This window comes from Poromitra crassiceps (assembly GCF_964638095.1).
Source record: "Poromitra crassiceps genome assembly, chromosome: 13".
NCBI lineage: Eukaryota > Metazoa > Chordata > Actinopteri > Beryciformes > Melamphaidae > Poromitra > Poromitra crassiceps.
Window position 1 is genome coordinate 650,291 of NC_139644.1, and position 19,284 is coordinate 669,574.

The 19,284-nt window shown below is 41.5% G+C and overlaps 1 protein-coding gene across 1 annotated transcript in view; it reads left to right on the plus strand.

The window, feature by feature from the left end:
• The window catches only part of LOC310787696 (multidrug resistance-associated protein 1-like), a gene marked incomplete at its 5' end in the record, with an annotated part of 140,878 nt that extends 135,833 nt beyond the window's left edge, over nt 1-5,045 (plus strand). Inside the window, 2 exons of the mRNA XM_083649179.1 lie at nt 2,242-2,436; nt 4,930-5,045. Coding sequence (XP_083505305.1) covers nt 2,242-2,436; nt 4,930-5,038 — 304 coding nt within the window. The 3' untranslated portion in view covers nt 5,039-5,045. The remainder of the gene's footprint in view (nt 1-2,241; nt 2,437-4,929) is intronic.
• Between the last annotated feature and the right edge of the window lie 14,239 nt (nt 5,046-19,284).

A 19,284-nucleotide genomic window follows, 5' to 3' on the forward strand; every position in this document is an offset into this window, starting at 1 on the left:
GACCATATATGCAGATACACAAGCTATACATGACCATATAGACGGTTTTAACTTGACAACAAAAACATTCTAAATTGAACCCCCGCTCACTTCCTGTTGCAGTGTTTGCTATGGACATAAAAGCAAAAAAAACATTCAAGTGCAGGACTGACCATTCCGTGAAAACCGTCTATACAGCTGAGCAGCGAAAACAAAAGTAACGATGTCGAGTGAATATTTCTGCAGTTTGCCGAATGCTGAGAAAAAGGAAGTGCTGTGGGGTTGCACTCTGGTGAAAACCGTCCATATGTGACTACACAAGCTATACATGACCATATATGCAGATACACAAACTATACATGACCATATATGCAGATACACAAGCTATACATGACCATATATGTGACTACACAAGCTATACATGACCATATATGCAGATACACAAACTATACATGACCATATACATGTATGCAGCTACACAAGCTATACATGATCATATATGCAGATACACAAACTATACATGACCATATACATGTATGCAGCTACACAAGCTATACATGACCATATATGTGACTACACAAGCTATACATGACCATATATGCAGATACACAAACTATACATGACCATATACTATGTGGCTACACAAGCTATACATGACCATATATGCAGGTAAGGTGGGGTAATACGGTCTCTGCTCCTTTTGGTGTCGGGAATGGCGTCCGTCAGGGGGGGCTTCTTTCCCCCGCCCTGTTCAATTTATATATGAATGAACTCTCTGTACAGCTCAGCAGCTGCCGAACGGGATATGTGATTGGTAACACCACTGTAAATCACTTTATGTATGCCGATGATTTGGTTATCCTGTCTCCAAGCAGTACTGGTTTCCAACAGTTGCTGAATATCTGTTCTGACTATGGAGGTCGTTTTGATGTGAAATATAATGCTAAAAAGAGTGTCACTATGATCTGCAGAACAAGAGATGATAAGGATCTCTCCTTTCCTTCTTTTTATTTGTCTGGGCAGGTGCTGGCAGTTTGCTGTCGAACTAAATATTTGCGTCATATTATAACTGATCAAATGAGTGATGATGATGACATGTACAGACAGAGGCGTGTACTGTATGCTCAAGCTAACATGCTGAGGAAGAAGTTTTATTTTAGCTCAGATGTTGTAAAGGTAAACCTGTTTAGAGCCTACTGTACTCCTCTGTATACTGCCCCCCTGTGGGTCAAGTTTAAGCAGGCTAGCATTCAAAAGCTCCAGGTTGCTTATAATGACTGCCTGAGGATCCTTCTTAGGAAGCCAAGGTGTAGCAGCGCCAGTGAAATGTTTTGTGGAGCAGGAGTGAGCACCTTTCATGCCCTGTTGAGAAACCTGATGTATAGGTTTATCTGTCGTCTGAATATGTCTCAGAATATGCTCATTATGTTGCTCTCTCAACCCAATCTCAGTGACACTAGATACATGTCTTCCATCCGGAAACACTGGTACAGTGCCTTACTGTAGAAATGTTAAGTGCTCTTATTGTGTTGTTACCTGTTTTATATGTATTGTGTGTTTTTTAATGGACCTTGTGTCTGACAATAAAGTGATGATGATGATGATGATATACATGACCATATATGTGGCTACACAAACTATACATGACCATATATGTGGCTACACAAACTATACATGATCATATATGTGGCTAGACAAACTATACATGACCATATATGTGACTACACAAACTATACATGACCATATATGTGGCTACACAAACTATACATGACCATATATGTGACTACACAAACTATACATGACCATATATGTGACTACACAAACTATACATGACCATATATGTGGCTACACAAACTATACATGACCATATATGTGGCTACACAAACTATACATGACCATATACAGTATGTGGCTACACAAACTATACATGATCATATACTGTATGTGGCTACGCAAACTATACAGTACATGGACATATGCAGCTATACACAAACTAATATAGGGTGATATAATACACCTAAGTCTAGATAAGTCTACATAGAACTACATGTACTGTACATAGTTCATTATTCTAGTACATTGGACAAGCTTCCATGAAGGTGTAACCATGCACCAGTAGGTCCCAGCTCCACAGTGTCTGTGTCTGTGTGACCAGTCTGGGTCAGCGCCAGCTGCTGTGCTTGGTACACTGACAGTATCTCTCTCTGTGTTAGCACCAACTGCTGTGCCTTGTACACTGACCATGTCTCTGTCTATGTCCAGTCTGGGGCAGCGCCAGCTGCTGTGCCTGGCCAGAGCTCTGCTGAGGAAGACGAAGATCCTGGTTCTGGATGAAGCCACGGCGGCTGTGGACCTAGAGACAGACAAGCTCATCCAGTCCACCATCCGCTCTCAGTTTGAGAACTGCACTGTGCTGACCATAGCTCATCGCCTCAACACCATCATGGACTATACAAGGTAGGACCCACAGCAACCACTCACAGACTCGGATAAAACACTTTCAACAAATGTATTTTTGTCTAATATTTTTGTTATCTTGTATTTCCTTTAGATCTTTTGTGTTTTATGCACTAGCCTTATTGTTTTATTTTATTGTTATTTATTTTATTGTTTGAAGCACTTTGGAACTAGGGCTGTGGCGAACATGTAATTTTGGTAATTTTTGTATCACAAATAATGGCAATTAACGATTGAAATTGTCTATTTTCCCCAATGAGTGTGAACTGAGAAATTAACTGAGCATGTGAAATAAATAATCAGATCACTATATTAACAAAACTAGAGACGATCTTGCGATGGGAACTAGGGGTGGGTGATATGACGATCTTAGATCGTTAACGATTAGAATGGGTCCACGATCTGCCTTTCCAGACAGATCGTTAGAATCGCGCTACATGCAGTGCACATTCTATCAGTTGCATTTCTATGTCTGAAAGACGCTTCCAAAGTTGTCCTCCCCTCCCCCTTTTCACTTCACAAAGTGCAGCAGCACAGCAGCATGGAGGACAACAACACTGATTGTTTGACACACACACACACACACACACACATACACACACACACACACACACACACATACACACTTAACCAGGGCTCGACAGGACCTCCCGTCATCCCGGGGACATTAAAATAGCGAAATTTGGGGACGGAGCCGGGACGATAGTTGAAAAAATAAAAATAACCTAAACACACGCTCTGCTCGTTAGAATGAACGGCGATGAAAATGACCCGAACGCAAATGCAACCTCTTTACAACACACACGCACACTAAACAAACATGTGGGTAGAGAGACAGGCAGATAGAGTGGAACTCATGGCGCAAAGTTATTTTAAATGCGAGGAGGCATTGCTCTTAATCTGCTGTCATCCTGCCTCGTATTCACAGGTGAGCTCCGTTTCCCCCTCTCTCACTCAACGCTGTGGTGTGTGTGCATGTGTGTATGCCGAGCCGCATGCAGACAGAGCTGAGAGCTCTCTCTCTCTCCGTCTGTCGGTCTCTCTCTCTCACTAGCTAATTAAAATGACAACAATCACGTGAAAGATCACCCAACAAAAGCAATAGAAGGTGGACTCAAATCGCAGATAGCCCATATATATTTGTTCCATCGACCAACCCTACTGTATAGCTGAAATAATAGTGAACCAATACATATAGAGATAGATAGAGAGATAGAGATAGATAGATAACGCTAGATAGATAGATAGATAGATAGATATATAGATAGATAGAGCATGTGCATGCTTGTGAACATTATTTCTTAGCATATGAATTATTGTAAACTCAGGGTAAATGAACAACATGAAAATATTTATGAAACAATTTTGTATTTTAAATTACCATTACTTTTCCCAGGTTTCTCATGACCATACGAACCCTGAAATTAGTTTGTACTTGTACTGTTCAGTAACTTGCAAAATAGTCTTAAAAACCAATATGAAAAAGAATCATGATAAGATCGTGGATCGTGATCCTGCCTGAAAAAATCGTGATATGATATTTTTGCCATATCGCCCATCCACTAATGGGAACCCACCAGCCACGTCGCCTGCAACTTGTGGGCCAGGGGCGTAAAATGAGGGGGCCGATGTGGGGGGGCCAGCCCTTGCTCAGATCACACCCATTTTCAAACTCGGCCTTAATTTTGATGTCAGCTACACTCCTGTAAAGTTTTGTGATTGCATCTTGCACGGTTTTGATGCTATTGCGCTACCAAAATCTGTCCACAGACAGACAGACTCAAAAGTACTCAAAACGGCTTCTGTGGTAGCTAGAAATGAGCGTGTGAAGCGTGCAATATTTCGAGTTATTATAGTTAGCACCAGGAGCAGAAGTAGTAGTAGCAGCAGAGGTAGTAGTACAGTAGTAGTAGAGGTAGTAGCAGCAGAGGTAGTAGTACCAGAGGTAGAGGTAGTAGCAGCAGAGGCAGTAGCATCAGAGGTATTAGTAGTAGAGGTAGTAGCAGCAGAGCTACTGTAGTAGTAGTAGTAGTAGTAGAGGTAGTAGTAGCATAGGTAGAGGTAGTAGCAGCAGATGTAGTAGTAGCAGAGGTAGTAGTAGTAGAGGTAGTAGTAGGAGAGGTAGTAGTAGCAGAGGTAGTAGTAGCAGAGGTAGTAGTAGTAGAGGTAGTAGCAGCAGAGGTACTGCAGTAGTAGTAGAGGTAGTAGTAGCATAGGTAGAGGTAGTAGCAGCAGAGGTAGTAGTAGCAGAGGTACTAGTAGTAGAGGTAGTAGTAGGAGAGGTAGTAGTAGAGGTAGTAGTAGCAGAGGTAGTAGTAGTAGAGGTAGTAGTAGCAGAGGTAGTAGTAGCAGAGGTAGTAGTAGTAGAGGTAGTAGTAGCAGAGTTAGTAGTAGTAGAGGTAGTAGTAGCAGAGGTATTAGCAGCAGCAGTGCTATGACCTATGTCTTTGACTGTACTTACTACATGCAGCACATCATGTTCCTCCCCTGCAGGGTCCTGGTGTTGGACAAGGGAGAGATTGCAGAGTTCGACTCGCCCTCCAACCTCACGGCTAAAAGAGGAATCTTCTACAAGATGGCCAAAGACTCTGGGCTGGTCTGAAGCAGCTCCTCCCTCCATTGCTCCTCGCTGCTGTAGCTCTCTGTGTTGAAGAGAGAGAGAGAAGAACCAGTGGGACTCCTCAGATTTGGAGTGTTTGTGCTTAATGAAGCAAGTGTGTTTTGGTCGGAAGACATTCACTTTCATAGAATCCACTGTTACTTTTCCTGAGCCAATCACAGCCGACATCACGTCCTGTTTCTACAGATGGTCACGCACTCCACTTCCTGTCTAGGTTTGTTTGGAGCTGTCCCTCTCTCCTTGTTTTGCTACCATGGAGACAAGCTCTCTCCAAAAGACACATTGAAGGGGGACAGACATTTGACGTTTGTTTTGACAGTGTTGGTGTCCACCTCCTTGATCAAGAAGGAAAGTATTATTTCTGCAATGAGAGACACTGGTGTCCCCAGCAGCGGCAGACAAGTCTGTCTCATGAAAGACAGGCCTTGTCACGAATTCCAGGTTGCAGGCCTTCACTTTTTGTATGTGGGAACCTGACAAGGTACGTAGATGAGATGTCCGTAGTGCTGGTTGTGTTGGTAAACCAAGCAATGACCCTCAACCACCCCACCATCCACTTACTCCGCAGAGCTGTTGTTCTAGCCTTATTCACTTAAATCCAATGTCAGAGTGTGTAGCAGTTATCAACCGACGGCCGGGCAAGGTGCCTCGCTTTAAACTGTTAGGCACACTTCTGATTTGATTTGATTGGAATGGTTAGATGGGCAGGGCTTGAAGACCTCTGGCCAGGTGCTGGATTTCCGGCATATGGACAACTGTTTTTGACAAAAAGACAAATCCATTCGACTTCGCGTTTTTTATGCTTTTTATCCAATCATTTTCAGCGAAGCAAAGAAATATTTTACATTCACCAATGGAATGCGAGCAATTTTTTTTATTCATTTTTTTATCCAATGAACAGTGAGCTACTTTCTATCACAATGTAGCACCAATTCCGTGATGTAGCACAGCTGAAATATGGAAAGAAAGTGTATGAAAGCTGGTGGAGATACACACTGAGGTCACTGAGACAGGAGTCAAAACAAACATGGAGAGGATTTAAGCGGTAGCGATGTTGTTTCATAACAACGGAGGGATTTGAGAGCGACACGCAGGGAGCGGAAAGGAAATCCATTCATGGGCAGAGCCAGTCGTTTGGAGCCAATGGCAGAGCTTGCAGGGAGCGGAAAGGGATTTTCTTCTGCTGCTGACGGAGCCCCTTGAGTTCCGTTTACACAGACATGAAACGAGCCTGCCCCCAGAGGTTAGAGAAAAAAATATGTTTTGGTTTTAACCGATGGGTTCCCAGATTGCACGACCGCTAGGCTTTGGAATACACATATCTAGAAATGTTGATATGCAACATATTTTTGGTTCACAAACGTATCTTTGGTTTGCAGAAACAGAAAATCGCAAGATTCAATATTTGTCAACAGAGTTGATAGGAATTTGTTTGTTTCTTGAATTTTATTTAGGTAAGATTTTTGTGTGTGGAAATCCCTACGGGCACCGATTGGTAAAGCGCGTACAGAATAGGACATTGTGTGCATGGATTAGTTAGTAAGCTGCGCCCTCAAATGAGTCATCAGTGCACACTGAGTCCTAAACCATGCCAGGATTAGTAGACCGTGCACACGGGTTTGGAATATGTACATTGATAATGTCAAACAGGGACACAACAGGGCCCATATAGGGAGTAAACAGGTTTCATAAGGTTTCACATTGGATCACAAATTAAACCTACTCACATATGGTCTAGATGGCTAATGGCTGTTACAGCTAACTATATGTATGTCAAGCTGTGTGCAATGCTCTGGCTCACTATATATATATATATATATACGTATATATATATATATATATATATATATATATATATATATATATATATATACACGTATGTATATATATATATATATACACGTATGTGTATATATATACGGTATATATATATATATGTGTGTGTGTCAAGCTGTGTGCAATGCTCTGGCTCACTGTACATATATATATATATATATATATATATATATACGGTATATATATATATGTATGTCAAGCTGTGTGCAATGCTCTGGCTCACTGTATAGAGGCCTCAAATTCCCTCTGATGTTATCAACGTACATATTACAAATTGGTCGTTCTTGTTATTGACTTTTACTAGACAAATAGAGAAATAAATGGTGTGATGGTGCAGTGTGCTGCTGAAAATCAGAATCAGACTGTTGTTGTTTTTTGTTGTTTTTGCTTTAAACCCTGTATGGGATCAAATTATACACTTATCATTGGGTACATTTACATGCGTGCCATAGTTTTTTGATTACTGCAAATGTTCGTGTGAAGGTGATTGTTTGATTAAAGCTTTAAAACGAATGCGATTTCCACCCAAAACCCGGGTTCATATGGACTTACTGACACAATGAGATCCAGCCTGCCGCCAACCCAGTATTACACAAAACATGTCAGATTTGTCTTTCGTTGTGGTTTGTATTGAGGCTCTTGCAGAACAAATGGATGCAGTGGTATTACTGTTAGCTGAAAGCAGAACACTGTCATGTACTGATGTAGGACCTTTGATACACAAGCATAAAAAAAACTGAATGAAATCTCACTACTATAATAAGACGAAGGGTTCCGCGCTTCACAGCTCACAATTGCTCAACTCCCAGTTGAGCCGGCGACACGCTGGAGATGAGAGCGCAATATAACTCGTCAGAATAAAGAGTTAAATAAATCAAGTAGAATGATTTAGCAGAAATCTAGGTGTGTTAACCAGGTTATGCTTCACCTCATGATGACCTTACTCTTATTGGTTCAACAGAATCAAATCCAGGCATTTACATGGCAGCTTCTATAGTCTTGAGTATTAATCAGGTTAATTAAGATGGGATTTGATGCGCACGTCAATGTACCCAATGTCACGACAAGCAAAGACAGAAGGCTCAGTCTGAACTTTATTTGGAGCCACACATTTCCTTGACCTCGCAGCTAGCTAGCACAACTGGCTAAGATGGGGCAACTTGAAACTTGCTTTATTTGATTGAATGTACTCGCTCAATAGTTAACACTTTTGTAATATTGTAATATGTTTCTGTTTGGCTCAACTGTTGGTTTATTGTTGTTTTAAGCAAAAGGTGAGCACAGCAAAACGTACTCCAGCCAGCCTAATTTCATGAGCGTCTGCTACCAAAGCACACGCTTGGAAATGGCAGTATTGGATATTCAAGCCGCTCCACTCTTACTGTTACTGACACGAATGAACAAGTCTGGCTTAAACCCAGAGGCAGGCAGCTTTGATTTGTTACTTCAAACGCACTTTATTGACATGTTCATATTAGTGATTGTCACACCTGGAACTAGTTTGGAGCTCCGGTATTTTGACTATGCAAAGCAATACAGTGGACTCCTCTTATACTGATCACTTTGGGACGGGTCAAAATGATCACTATAAGCAGATGATCATTATAACGTTTCTTTTCCCCCCTCATGCAGATGACCATCTAATTGACATTTGTATATTTATTACATAGGCTTTATTACGTAGGCTACATATAAAGTAATTAAATGGACAGCTTAGCTATTTACTGAATTTTATTTACTTTCAAAATACAGTAAGTTAGGTTTGGCCTCCAGCTGAACAAACCGCTCCAGTGGAAACTAGATGGTCAGTTCTACTCAAACAAACGGACCCCAGCAGTGGGCGCTCGCTGAAGAGCAACCTATTCTATTTTAAGCCCGTTGTTCACTACCCTGAGGGCCTTATTTTGTCAATTCCTGCGCTCATTTTCATCATTTCAGAAATTCTTCATTCGCAACTCTGCAAACAAATTAAAGCGTGCCAACAAGTTAATACAAATGTCTACACATTTTTTTAAGTGTGCGTTCAAACTGATTTCACGTGTTGTCATTATTAGTTGAGCTAGTTATTTAGTTTATTCTTGACTAAAGATATTTATTTAGATGAATGAGGGTTTTGAGAAGGTATGAACTGAAGGATGGGGGTCCATGTTCTAATTTGTGTCAGTTTAGGGGTCCTTGTACAGTATCGGGACAATAAGCTCCCCAAGTTAATACTTTGTTACCACAAAAGACATGTTTCTCCTACAGGACAGCCACTGCTGGGTCCATTAGATACTTCCTGCCTGATGAGACTGTTTGGTCTGTGCTAGTGCTAGAAAGACCTCCATCAGTAGGCTCCAAATCTTAAAGCTATAGTGTGTAACTTTTGTAATGCACAGCCTTTGTCTTCCCCTTCTGGCAGTGAGAGTACGTCTGCTGCATTCATGTGGTGTCGGGAAAATGTGTTCCCGATGTTTCCTTTGCTCTTTGTTGTCACGCAAAACCTGTAAACAGCTTCAACGGGTTGTTAAATGCTCTGAGCAATAACATACAACACATGTTTGTAGCGTCCATGTTGTTTCCACATTACCACTTAAAAGCTCATGAACACACAGAGGACGAACAACTTCCCAACTCGGGAAATGGGGCAATCCGAACAGCCCGTGAATGCAGCATTTGGCAAAACCTAACTGTAGCTTATTCGGGTCTATTAACCAGTGGATAGTTTTGAGCATCACAACCCCCGCGAAATGACTTGTTTCACTTCGGAAATTGATCCATTCGGTCCGATAACATTTGGAAAGTTGGAGGGGTTTGGAGAGCCGCACGATCGAAGGGTGGCAGGAAGTTAGCTGGCTCGGGTGGACAGTCTCTGTGAAAGCTCCAGGCCAGCGCGGGAATGTCTCCACAGACACTGAAAGTTCCGGTAGGTGAGAAATACACAACGACAATAGACTTAATCAGCATTGTGGGAAATTGTTTGGCAAGGGCTTGAATGTAACCGATGTTAATTTATATGTAAAAGTTATGCACTCCAGCTTTAACACATAGGTGTTGTATTTGTGGACAAATGAAGGCCATTCTGTTTTTTTTTTCTTCTTTCTTTTTGAAAAAGCTGACCTCGCTCCTGCGAGTGCTTTCACTCCAGTCTGCATCATGTTTTCTTTTCTCTTGTCTTTATCCTTCTATAGATCAGTGAGACAGGCTTTGGGGTGTATCACAGTCCATATGATCTATAGATCAGTGAGACAGGCTTTGGGGTGTATCACTGTCCTATGATTGCAAACCACTTTATGTAATGATTTTTTTTTGTAAAAAAATAAATAAATCCAGTTTGTGTACAAACAAGTTATAATCTTGTTTTTCCCACCATAACACCATCATCAGGGGTATCATGCAACCAAGATTCCCCCTAAATGAATAAAAAAGTGTGTGTCACAAACAGAAATCCCCCTGGAGACCACCCTGAGCGCAGAGTTATCTAAGGTTAATGCCTGGTTCATTGATACATGCTTTCATTGCACCTTGGTAAAACGGAGGCTATACTTTTCGGTTCTAAAGTCAAGCTAAACAAGTCCTCCGAGCTTTAGGTTACTCAATGAAGTAGTCTCAGTTAAAGCTTCAGTCAAGTACCTGTGGTGTATTTTAGAAGGAACTGGAAGGAACATGGCCAACAAATTACTAGGGTCACAGCTTTGACTAAATTCTTAGCTAGAACCTCTAAATTTCTTGACAGAGAATCAATGTTAGTCTTAGCCAACTCTTTAATTTGATGTAATTTAGATTTTGCTTGTACTTCCTGGTTTGAGAGTTTAACAACTCAAAGGCAAGCTTCAGCCTGCCCAGAATCAATTGATCAGGCAATTTTCAAGAGCTTAACTGGCTTCCAGTGAAAGCTAGGGTCACTCTGTCCAGACTTGGCATGGTTCACAAGATCATTCATGGTGCTGTCCCTGAGTTTTTAGTTAATTATTGTTATGTTATGAGCAGGGTGATTGCTCTTCTTCAGACAAAATGACAGTGTGAGATGACATCTTAAATGCCCACATGATGCAGTCACATGATACAGTCACGTGAGTTGACACAGTCATGTCACAGTCACTTATCCACCTGCCTGCTTTGTGTAGGCCTACTACTTGAGTTTTGCCTGTTGTGGAATAAAGACTAACTGGACTTAAATAAGCCCTTTTCACAGTGACCATTTATGTGGAAAAGGCAGGGTAACCGGTGCAAGCAAAATCTTAACCCTATAACACTAACGTCAGTTAAAATCACACCATCACTAACGTCGGGTATATTTTACCTGATATAATATACCCCATAAAAAATACTTCTCATAAAAATATATTAAAGTACAAGAATACATGGCAAATTGAGGTACTCTTCTTTTATTTTTCCCTATAATATATATATATAAAAAGTATCATTGGGGGACCCTATACAAAATCTGTAAAATTGGTGAAAAATTAAGGAATTGATAACAAAGAATTAAAAAAATTATAATAATAATAATGGAGCTGGGAACTTGTTCTTCGGTCCACCCATTCCTGGGACATGCAAGCCTTGTCCGGTGAAGGCACAGTCTCCCTGCATCAGTGACAACTGTGGGAGAGATAAACAAAAAATTGCAATTTTCGAGAGGGGAAAATTGACCAGCTGACTACTAAATATTTTTGACCATATGAATTCCCTTTGACATTACCAGTAAGTGATATTTATTCATAACCATTACACTAAATAAGGATTACATGCAAATTCCAGGACCACTCTAACTTACATTATCCCTTACATACAATTGGTACAGTGGGTACAAAAATATTTTACCCTCAATCACAACGTCGGGTGAAAATCACCCAAGCACGTAGCCTGTAGAAAAAACCACGGATGGGAGCAGGGAAACACGCCTACCTTCGATGACGTCAGTGAGCATCCTGAAGGTACCCAAGGACCCGCCCACCTCAGACAGCAGCAACACAATGAAAATCAGATGTGGAACAAAAAAGTGTTGGATGTGGAACCATCTGTTTGTTTTGTTGTGTACTGTGTGTTCTGTCCCACATTCAACTTTTTTCGGTTAGTCTTTACAGTATATCCATTTAACGTAAAAAACAAAGTAGCGTCTTCCTTGATGTCACTGTAACACTACTTTTCATTGTGGCAGGTCAAAGGCTGCTGTGACAAAAGTGCTGCCTCCTCGCAAGTCCTTACGTCGCCAAAATAAAGAGGTCACCACGTTTCGCCCTGAACCCCCGAGGAGTACCGACCTATGAACATGTAAGTGACTGACAGCAATGGCTGACTTAAATTTCATATGCACGGTATGCACCAATAAAAAAAAAATCTTCTTTCACTAAACTGACTGACAAGTATTGGCCTATGAACTAAATTGATCAATTACTTTAAATGAACAATATACATTCATTTTGGCATTGTTGGACAGAAATTATAGAGTAAATAATAATAATAATAATACATAAGTTTTATATAGCACTTTTCTGGGGAACTCAAAGACAATTTGAGTCTATGTATTTACAATACATAGAAACAGTACATAATACAGTAAACAAACTAAATAACAAGAACAAATACAGAGTATACTTAATATCTGTTTCACTTCATGTTCGTGAATGCCACTCCATTCCTATGGTTAAGTATCTTTGTTTCCTCTTATTTTTCTTTATCCCTCACATGAAAGTCTCAGCTGTCGAAGAAGCCTCCCGGCCCTCTGCCCATGGTTCCAGGGAACATAGACGAGGGCAGTCTGATCCCCCCACAGGTGCCTGAGCTCTGCTCTGAGGTAGGAGTCAGCCTTCTACTTTCAGTTGTGTGAGGTGGGGACTTTAAGTGATTAGAAATCTTGCACGCTCGATTCCTAGGCTCGCCCGCCCTGCAGCTTGCCCAGTGCGCTGTATCTGTTATCTTGCCTCATATACGCAGCTCGACCGCTACGCAGCCTCGCCTGCTCTATGACATCACTGATGACATCACTTAACTTATAAAGCCTCAGCCAGGAAGAGGCGGTAATGCAACATAAGGGCCTGTGTCCATCTAGCATCTTTTTCCGACCGTTAAACGCTGGGAGTGTGCTGGGGAGCGCTGATCCCAGCGCCTCCCAGCGTACCATTAAAAAAAAAAACGCTGGGTGCAGTTTTTCAGGGTTGTAAAGCTGATAAAAAAACCAGTAGATGGCGGTAATGCAACATTATGGATGCAAACCACCATAAACCCCAACAGAAGAAGACATTTTCAGGAGGCGCATGCGCACAATGCACACAAGTCAGAGTTCATCTCTCCAACCATCAAAACTAGTCTGCTAGCTAGTCTCACGTAGTCAGACCCACCGTTGACCTCCTTTGTTTATTACAGTACTGTCACAGGTCGATATGTGATTGATATGTGATTGATATGTGATTGATATGTGATTGATATGTGATTGTCAGCTACCCTGTTTACTTTGTTAAGTGATTTATGATATTGCAATTTATGACTTTGCACCAGGTTATCAGACGGGAAGTGGGAGTGGCTTATGGTAGTTTTGTATGACGTGTCATTTCCGCTGCCAGGGCTCTCGCTAACGCAGACTTTGATTCTGACATACAGTAAAGCTCTGCTAATTAATACACTTTGATGTGGCTTTCAATGAATGAGGAAATAGGCGTGTCTGACGCTGTAAAATCAGGAGCTGTCCATATTGCATTGTGATTGGCTAGTTGTTACAGACCACGCCTCTTTCGTGGGTACGAGCTCCTGTTCACAAGCATTTTCAGGTGCACGAACTCAGAGCTGATAAGGAAATCCTGTATTAACAGACCCAGCTGATAACCGGCGTTGTGGTACCGAATAGCTTGATTGCTTTGATCTGGTTAAGCCAAACCAGATCAGAAACCAGATCTGTTTATCCATCATTCGTGGTATGGGCCTCTGATCTGCATGAACGTGCCAAACATACAAACAAACCCCGCAACACTACAGTAAATGTATGTTTTGCCTGTAAGGGAAGTCATTACCATTCCTACTTAAAGTGCCTCCACCTATACTATGGGTTGCTACAGCCTTGGGGAAGAGCAGGCTGTTTGTTACGAAGTGCAATCGAGGTAGGGAGGAAGGAGAGCTTATAGCAGTTGCTCCTGTATCTGCTGGGTCTGAATCTTCTGCCAGAAGGTAACAACTCATATTCTGAAAATAAAATGTGAGAAGGGTCGGTCAGAGCTCTATGAGCCAGGCTGATGACCTTTTTCTCAAAGATGGACTGGAGCGTCAGTGATTCTTTCTTGCCGATCACTTTCATGGCTGTGTTCACCATTTTTTTTATTCTAGATTTGAGCTTGACTGTAAGAGACCCAGACCATGCCATATCTGATCAGGCTTTCCAGCACAGCATTGTAGAATGTTGTCATGATTTTGGTGCACACTCCAAAAAGTCTGAGCCTATGTAGGAAGTGCAAACGTTGTGCCAGTTTTGCCAGATTTGCATATTCATTCAATTAGAAAGCATTTTCAGAAATCATTTGTTGTCAAGATGGGGAGTATTTCCAACTCAACGCTAGGCATGGGTCGATTTCTGGTTTTATCGGTTCGGTTCGGTGTACGAGCCCCAACCGCTTTGATCACGTGCGAACCGAAAAAAACTTTTCTTTTTTTTTTGGGGTTAGGGATTTTTCGTATTAGCCTCTTCTAAAGTTGCACTAGTAGGGAAAACTCTTATTTTGTTTATTATGTTGATGTTTGAAGAAAAGTTAAGCTGAATAGTTATGAGAAATAAAAACAGTGTGTTGTTACAGTTAAATGGTTCTGCTTATTTTATTCAGTGTTAGTGCTGGTTGGCATACCAGCTTAGAGGTGCATTATCGCCACCAACTGCAGTCGCATTACAGTCATTTATGGGATACACACACAAAAAAAAATGTAAAATTTGATATACCGGTTTGATACGTTTTTTGGGGGAATATCAAGATTCAGGGCTTTTGTGTATTTTTGGCAGCAAATAAAATAATCTAGATCACGGCAAATCCGGACCATATGAATAGTCCCTTTGTTTAGCTGTAATATATTTTTTCCTAAAGTTCGGACGCTATTTCCTGGACCATTAGCTGTGTACACATATCTAGAAACGTGATATTCAATGTATTTCTGGTTCAGAAACGTTGATATTCTACGTATCTGTCGATTGCAGAAACATACATTGTGAACATTTTATTCTGGCTATCAGGCTGTACATGAGGCTGCACATGAGGATGACGTGCCCCCCCCCTCCCCGAGCCCCACTACTCATTTAATTTCACAATCCCACATACCATAGTAATAGATGTGTAATTATCATAATACCATATGCCAGATAAATATGTTAAACAGCAGGCCTTCCATATCAACTTTCTAAATATAATTCATGCAAATGCTGTCTGGATTGTATTCTTATGATATACAGGAGAAGAGGAGTCTCTGGAGATTTATTACAATAATGGAATTAAGAGAATTATTCCCCTTTATAAGAATATTAAGGTATTATCATCTGGAAAAAAGGGAAGATAGGCTACTTCCATACGTATGCATAAATTAGGTGCCATCCCATGCCTCATTAGTTACATAACTGGTCTAATTTAATGCACACGTAAATGTTCCTGTTCGTTAATAAGAAGAGATCTCCTCCCAGGAAGTGGAACTGGCATCACTAATCAAGTGAAGAGCTACCAGCTACAGCAGAGCATGTAGCGACCCATAATTACAGGATTATGATATGCCAGCACGCTATGAATAATAGATCCTCATATATGAGCTATAGGCATGCATCTCTCTCAAACACACACACACACACACACACACACACAGTGTGATCACATAATACAGTGTCCTGAGAGAGTAATAGTGTTTTCTAGTTCAGTGGTTCTCAAACTGGGAACTGGCTTTAGGAATCCATAAGTGGCCACAAAATGACTTTCAGGGTATGATTTCTGGAATAGGAAAACAAATGAAAAACTCTGTTCCAAAATGTTATGTTTCACCCAATATTTCTAAAATACTGAGGACCTAGTCTGTGCGATTAATGGTTTTGTAGTAGGTATAACAGACAGTCAGAGAGCCACCCAGCCAGACAGAGAGTCAGACAGTCAGTCAGTCAGTCAGTGAGGCAGGCAGACAGACAGTCAGTGAGGCAGGCAGTCAGACAGTCAGTGAGGCAGGCAGTCAGACAGGCAGGCAGTCAGTCTGTCTGTCTGTCTGTCTGTCAGCCATCTCGTCTCTCAGTCAGTGATGGATGGGGGTTATTGTGCAGCCTGTTCCTCATATTGTCATTTCTCTGGCTTCCAGAGCGTTTGTACTGTAAGTAGGCCAAGATGGAGAATGGTAGATGGAAGGAGGGAGAGAGAATAAGAGGGAGAGAGAGAGAATGGGAGTAGAGACTCTTTTGCCATGAGAACATTTTAAAGATTTAATTCCAAAATGCTATTAATCTATTCTGGATAGAGAAATTGCTTGAAATGTATCTGGCGACATTAAAAAAAATGATTATACGTTCAGAAACGTTTTTTAATAAGCAAATATCTTTAGATGCCACTGAACTTCAATACTAACCCATAATGTGCTTACAGACTTACTGTAAGCACATTATGGGTTAGTATTGACTGCCAGCCCAGCAGTGGATAGTGAGTGGGTATTATTTATTTTTATTTGTTTTATTGGTGGAGCTTATAGCTTATTTTATTATGTGTTTTAATGGTGTAGCTTATATTATCTATTATTATTATTAATATATATTATTATTATATTATATATATAATTTTGTATTCGACTTTCCATTTGGAGCTGTCTGACCCCCTACTGTTAGACATACTGTATTACGCTATAATGGGGAGAGATATGGAGAAAGGGCTGGATAATTAATGCCATTATATCTTATGAATTGTAGTTAATTAATTAAATAATAATAAGAATGGAAGTTAAATATCAAGAAATCATCCAAATAAAGTGAAATGTGTTAAAATAACTAAAATAATATGCTAACCCTCAGACTGAACTTTAGCTTTGTGTTGTACAACATGTTTTGTACGATGAAGCCTTCCTAATGTGAATGTGCATGTCGTTAATCTGGATTATCCTGCAGAGAGCAGCCATGCTGCACATCATCAATTTGCTGAGTTAAGATGCTCGCAATGCATGACACATCTGGACGCAGGCAGGCAAGGGGAAGGGGAGGTGTGTGTGTGTGTGTGTGTGTGTGTGTGTGTGTGTGTGTGTGTGTGTGTGTGTGTGTGTGTGTGTGTGTGTGTGTGTGTGTGTGTGTGTGTGTGTGTGTGTGTGTGTGTGTGTGTGTGTGCATGTGCGCGCGTGCGTGCGTGCGTGTGTGTGAGAGAGAGAGAGAGAGTGAGAGACAGAGGGAGATAGAGAGAGAGTAGTAACGGTGTATGAAAGAGAGACATGCAGAGAGAGAGGGAAACAGAGAGAGAGGGGGAGAGAGAGCACTTCACTGCTGTGGAGAAAGACTCAGCAGCAGGTCTGGAGACATGACTTTGATCAGGTCAGTAAACAGCTCATCTGCAGTTATGTTCATCATTTGAGTCATTCGATTTTTGTTAGCCTACAGACCAGCAGCACTGCAAAAAATAGCAATTTTACCACAAAGTAAAATGGAGTCTGTAAGAATATGTATTTATTGCTAAGGGCAAAGTGCATTAAAGAGGGCTATGTGACATTGCGTGCTGCAACATTGAAGACAGGTGTTGTGTCAGACTTGTCTTGTGATGTGAGTCTTCCAGAAAGTGCAGATGTGAGTAAACCTGACATGCATCAGAGTTCCAACTGATATGATGCCAGATTTAATTTAAAATGATAACTGCTTCAAGCTCTTTTCACTGTGTCAGCTATTTTCAAGAAATATTCAATTGAACTTTGATGCAACAACTGCACACATGTGCTTTTCTCTTCTAATATGAATGCATGACGATCATTCCAAACAAACACAGCATGAGGCAGTGGTTGTGTGCAGCAGTGGGTCATGGAGATCAGCGGGGTTGAAAACACACTGTTGGTTTAGCCGCTAATCTGCTGTGAGATTTGTCAGATTTCACAGGAAAACCAGCTTAATGTTAATCTGAGATTGTTACTGTCCATGTCTGATTAGAGGGTTGCACACATACAAACACACTCACGCACGCACACACACACACACACACACACTGCAGGCACACTCATACGGACACACACAAACACACGCACACACACTGACTGCAGGCACACTCATACAGACACAAACACGCGCACGCACACACACACACACACACACACACACACTGCAGGCACACTCATACAGACACACACACACACACACACACACACACACGCACGCACACACACACACACACACACACTGCAGGCACACTCATACAGACACACACACACACACCCTGCAGGCACACTCATACACACACACACACACACTGCAGGCACACTCATACAGACACACACACACACACCCTGCAGGCACACTCATACACACACACACACACACAAGCACGACATGCAGGAATGAGGGAAAACCCTCCTGTGCTCCATGTGTTTTCACATGATCGCACACGCAGCCTGATGCCATGCTTTCAAACTCAAATCACACAAGTCCTTTTTTGCAAGTCAAGTGTGTGTGTGTGTGTGTGTGTGTGTGTGTGTGTGTGTGTGTGTGTGTGTGTGTGTGTGTGTGTGTGTGTGTGTGTGTGTGTGTGTGTGTGTGTGTGTGTATTCTGGCAGCATCTGGTCCCCCTTGTCTCTATGTGAAAAGCTATGAGGAAGATAAAGCCTGCGACCTGCATGTGTGTCAGCGAGGTTCATCTGCCCATGCAGTCCATTTTGGGTGAGAGCGGATTAGTTTGAATCCACCAGCTGCTGTAGCACCCAGTTCTGTAATACAGTGAGGTCAATCTGACCAGTTCTGTAATACAGTGAGGTCAATCTGACCAGTTCTGTAATACAGTGAGGTCAATCTGACCAGTTCTGTAATACAGTGAGGTCAATCTGACCAGTTCTGTAATACAGTGAGGTCAATCTGACCAGTTCTGTAATACAGTGAGGTCAATCTGACCAGTTCTGTAATACAGTGAGGTCAATCTGACCAGTTCTGTAATACAGTGAGGTCAATCTGACCAGTTCTGTAATACAGTGAGGTCAATCTGACCAGTTCTGTAATACAGTGAGGTCAATCTGACCAGTTCTGTAATACAGTGAGGTCAATCTGACCAGTTCTGTAATACAGTGAGGTCAATCTGACCAGTTCTGTAATACAGTGAGGTCAATCTGACCAGTTCTGTAATACAGTGAGGTCAATCTGACCAGTTCTGTAATAAGTGAGGTCAATCTGACCAGTGGAAATCAGGCTTGTAATTCACATTAAAGAGCAGTACTTGACCCAGAGAACTGGAGCGACAAAGGGT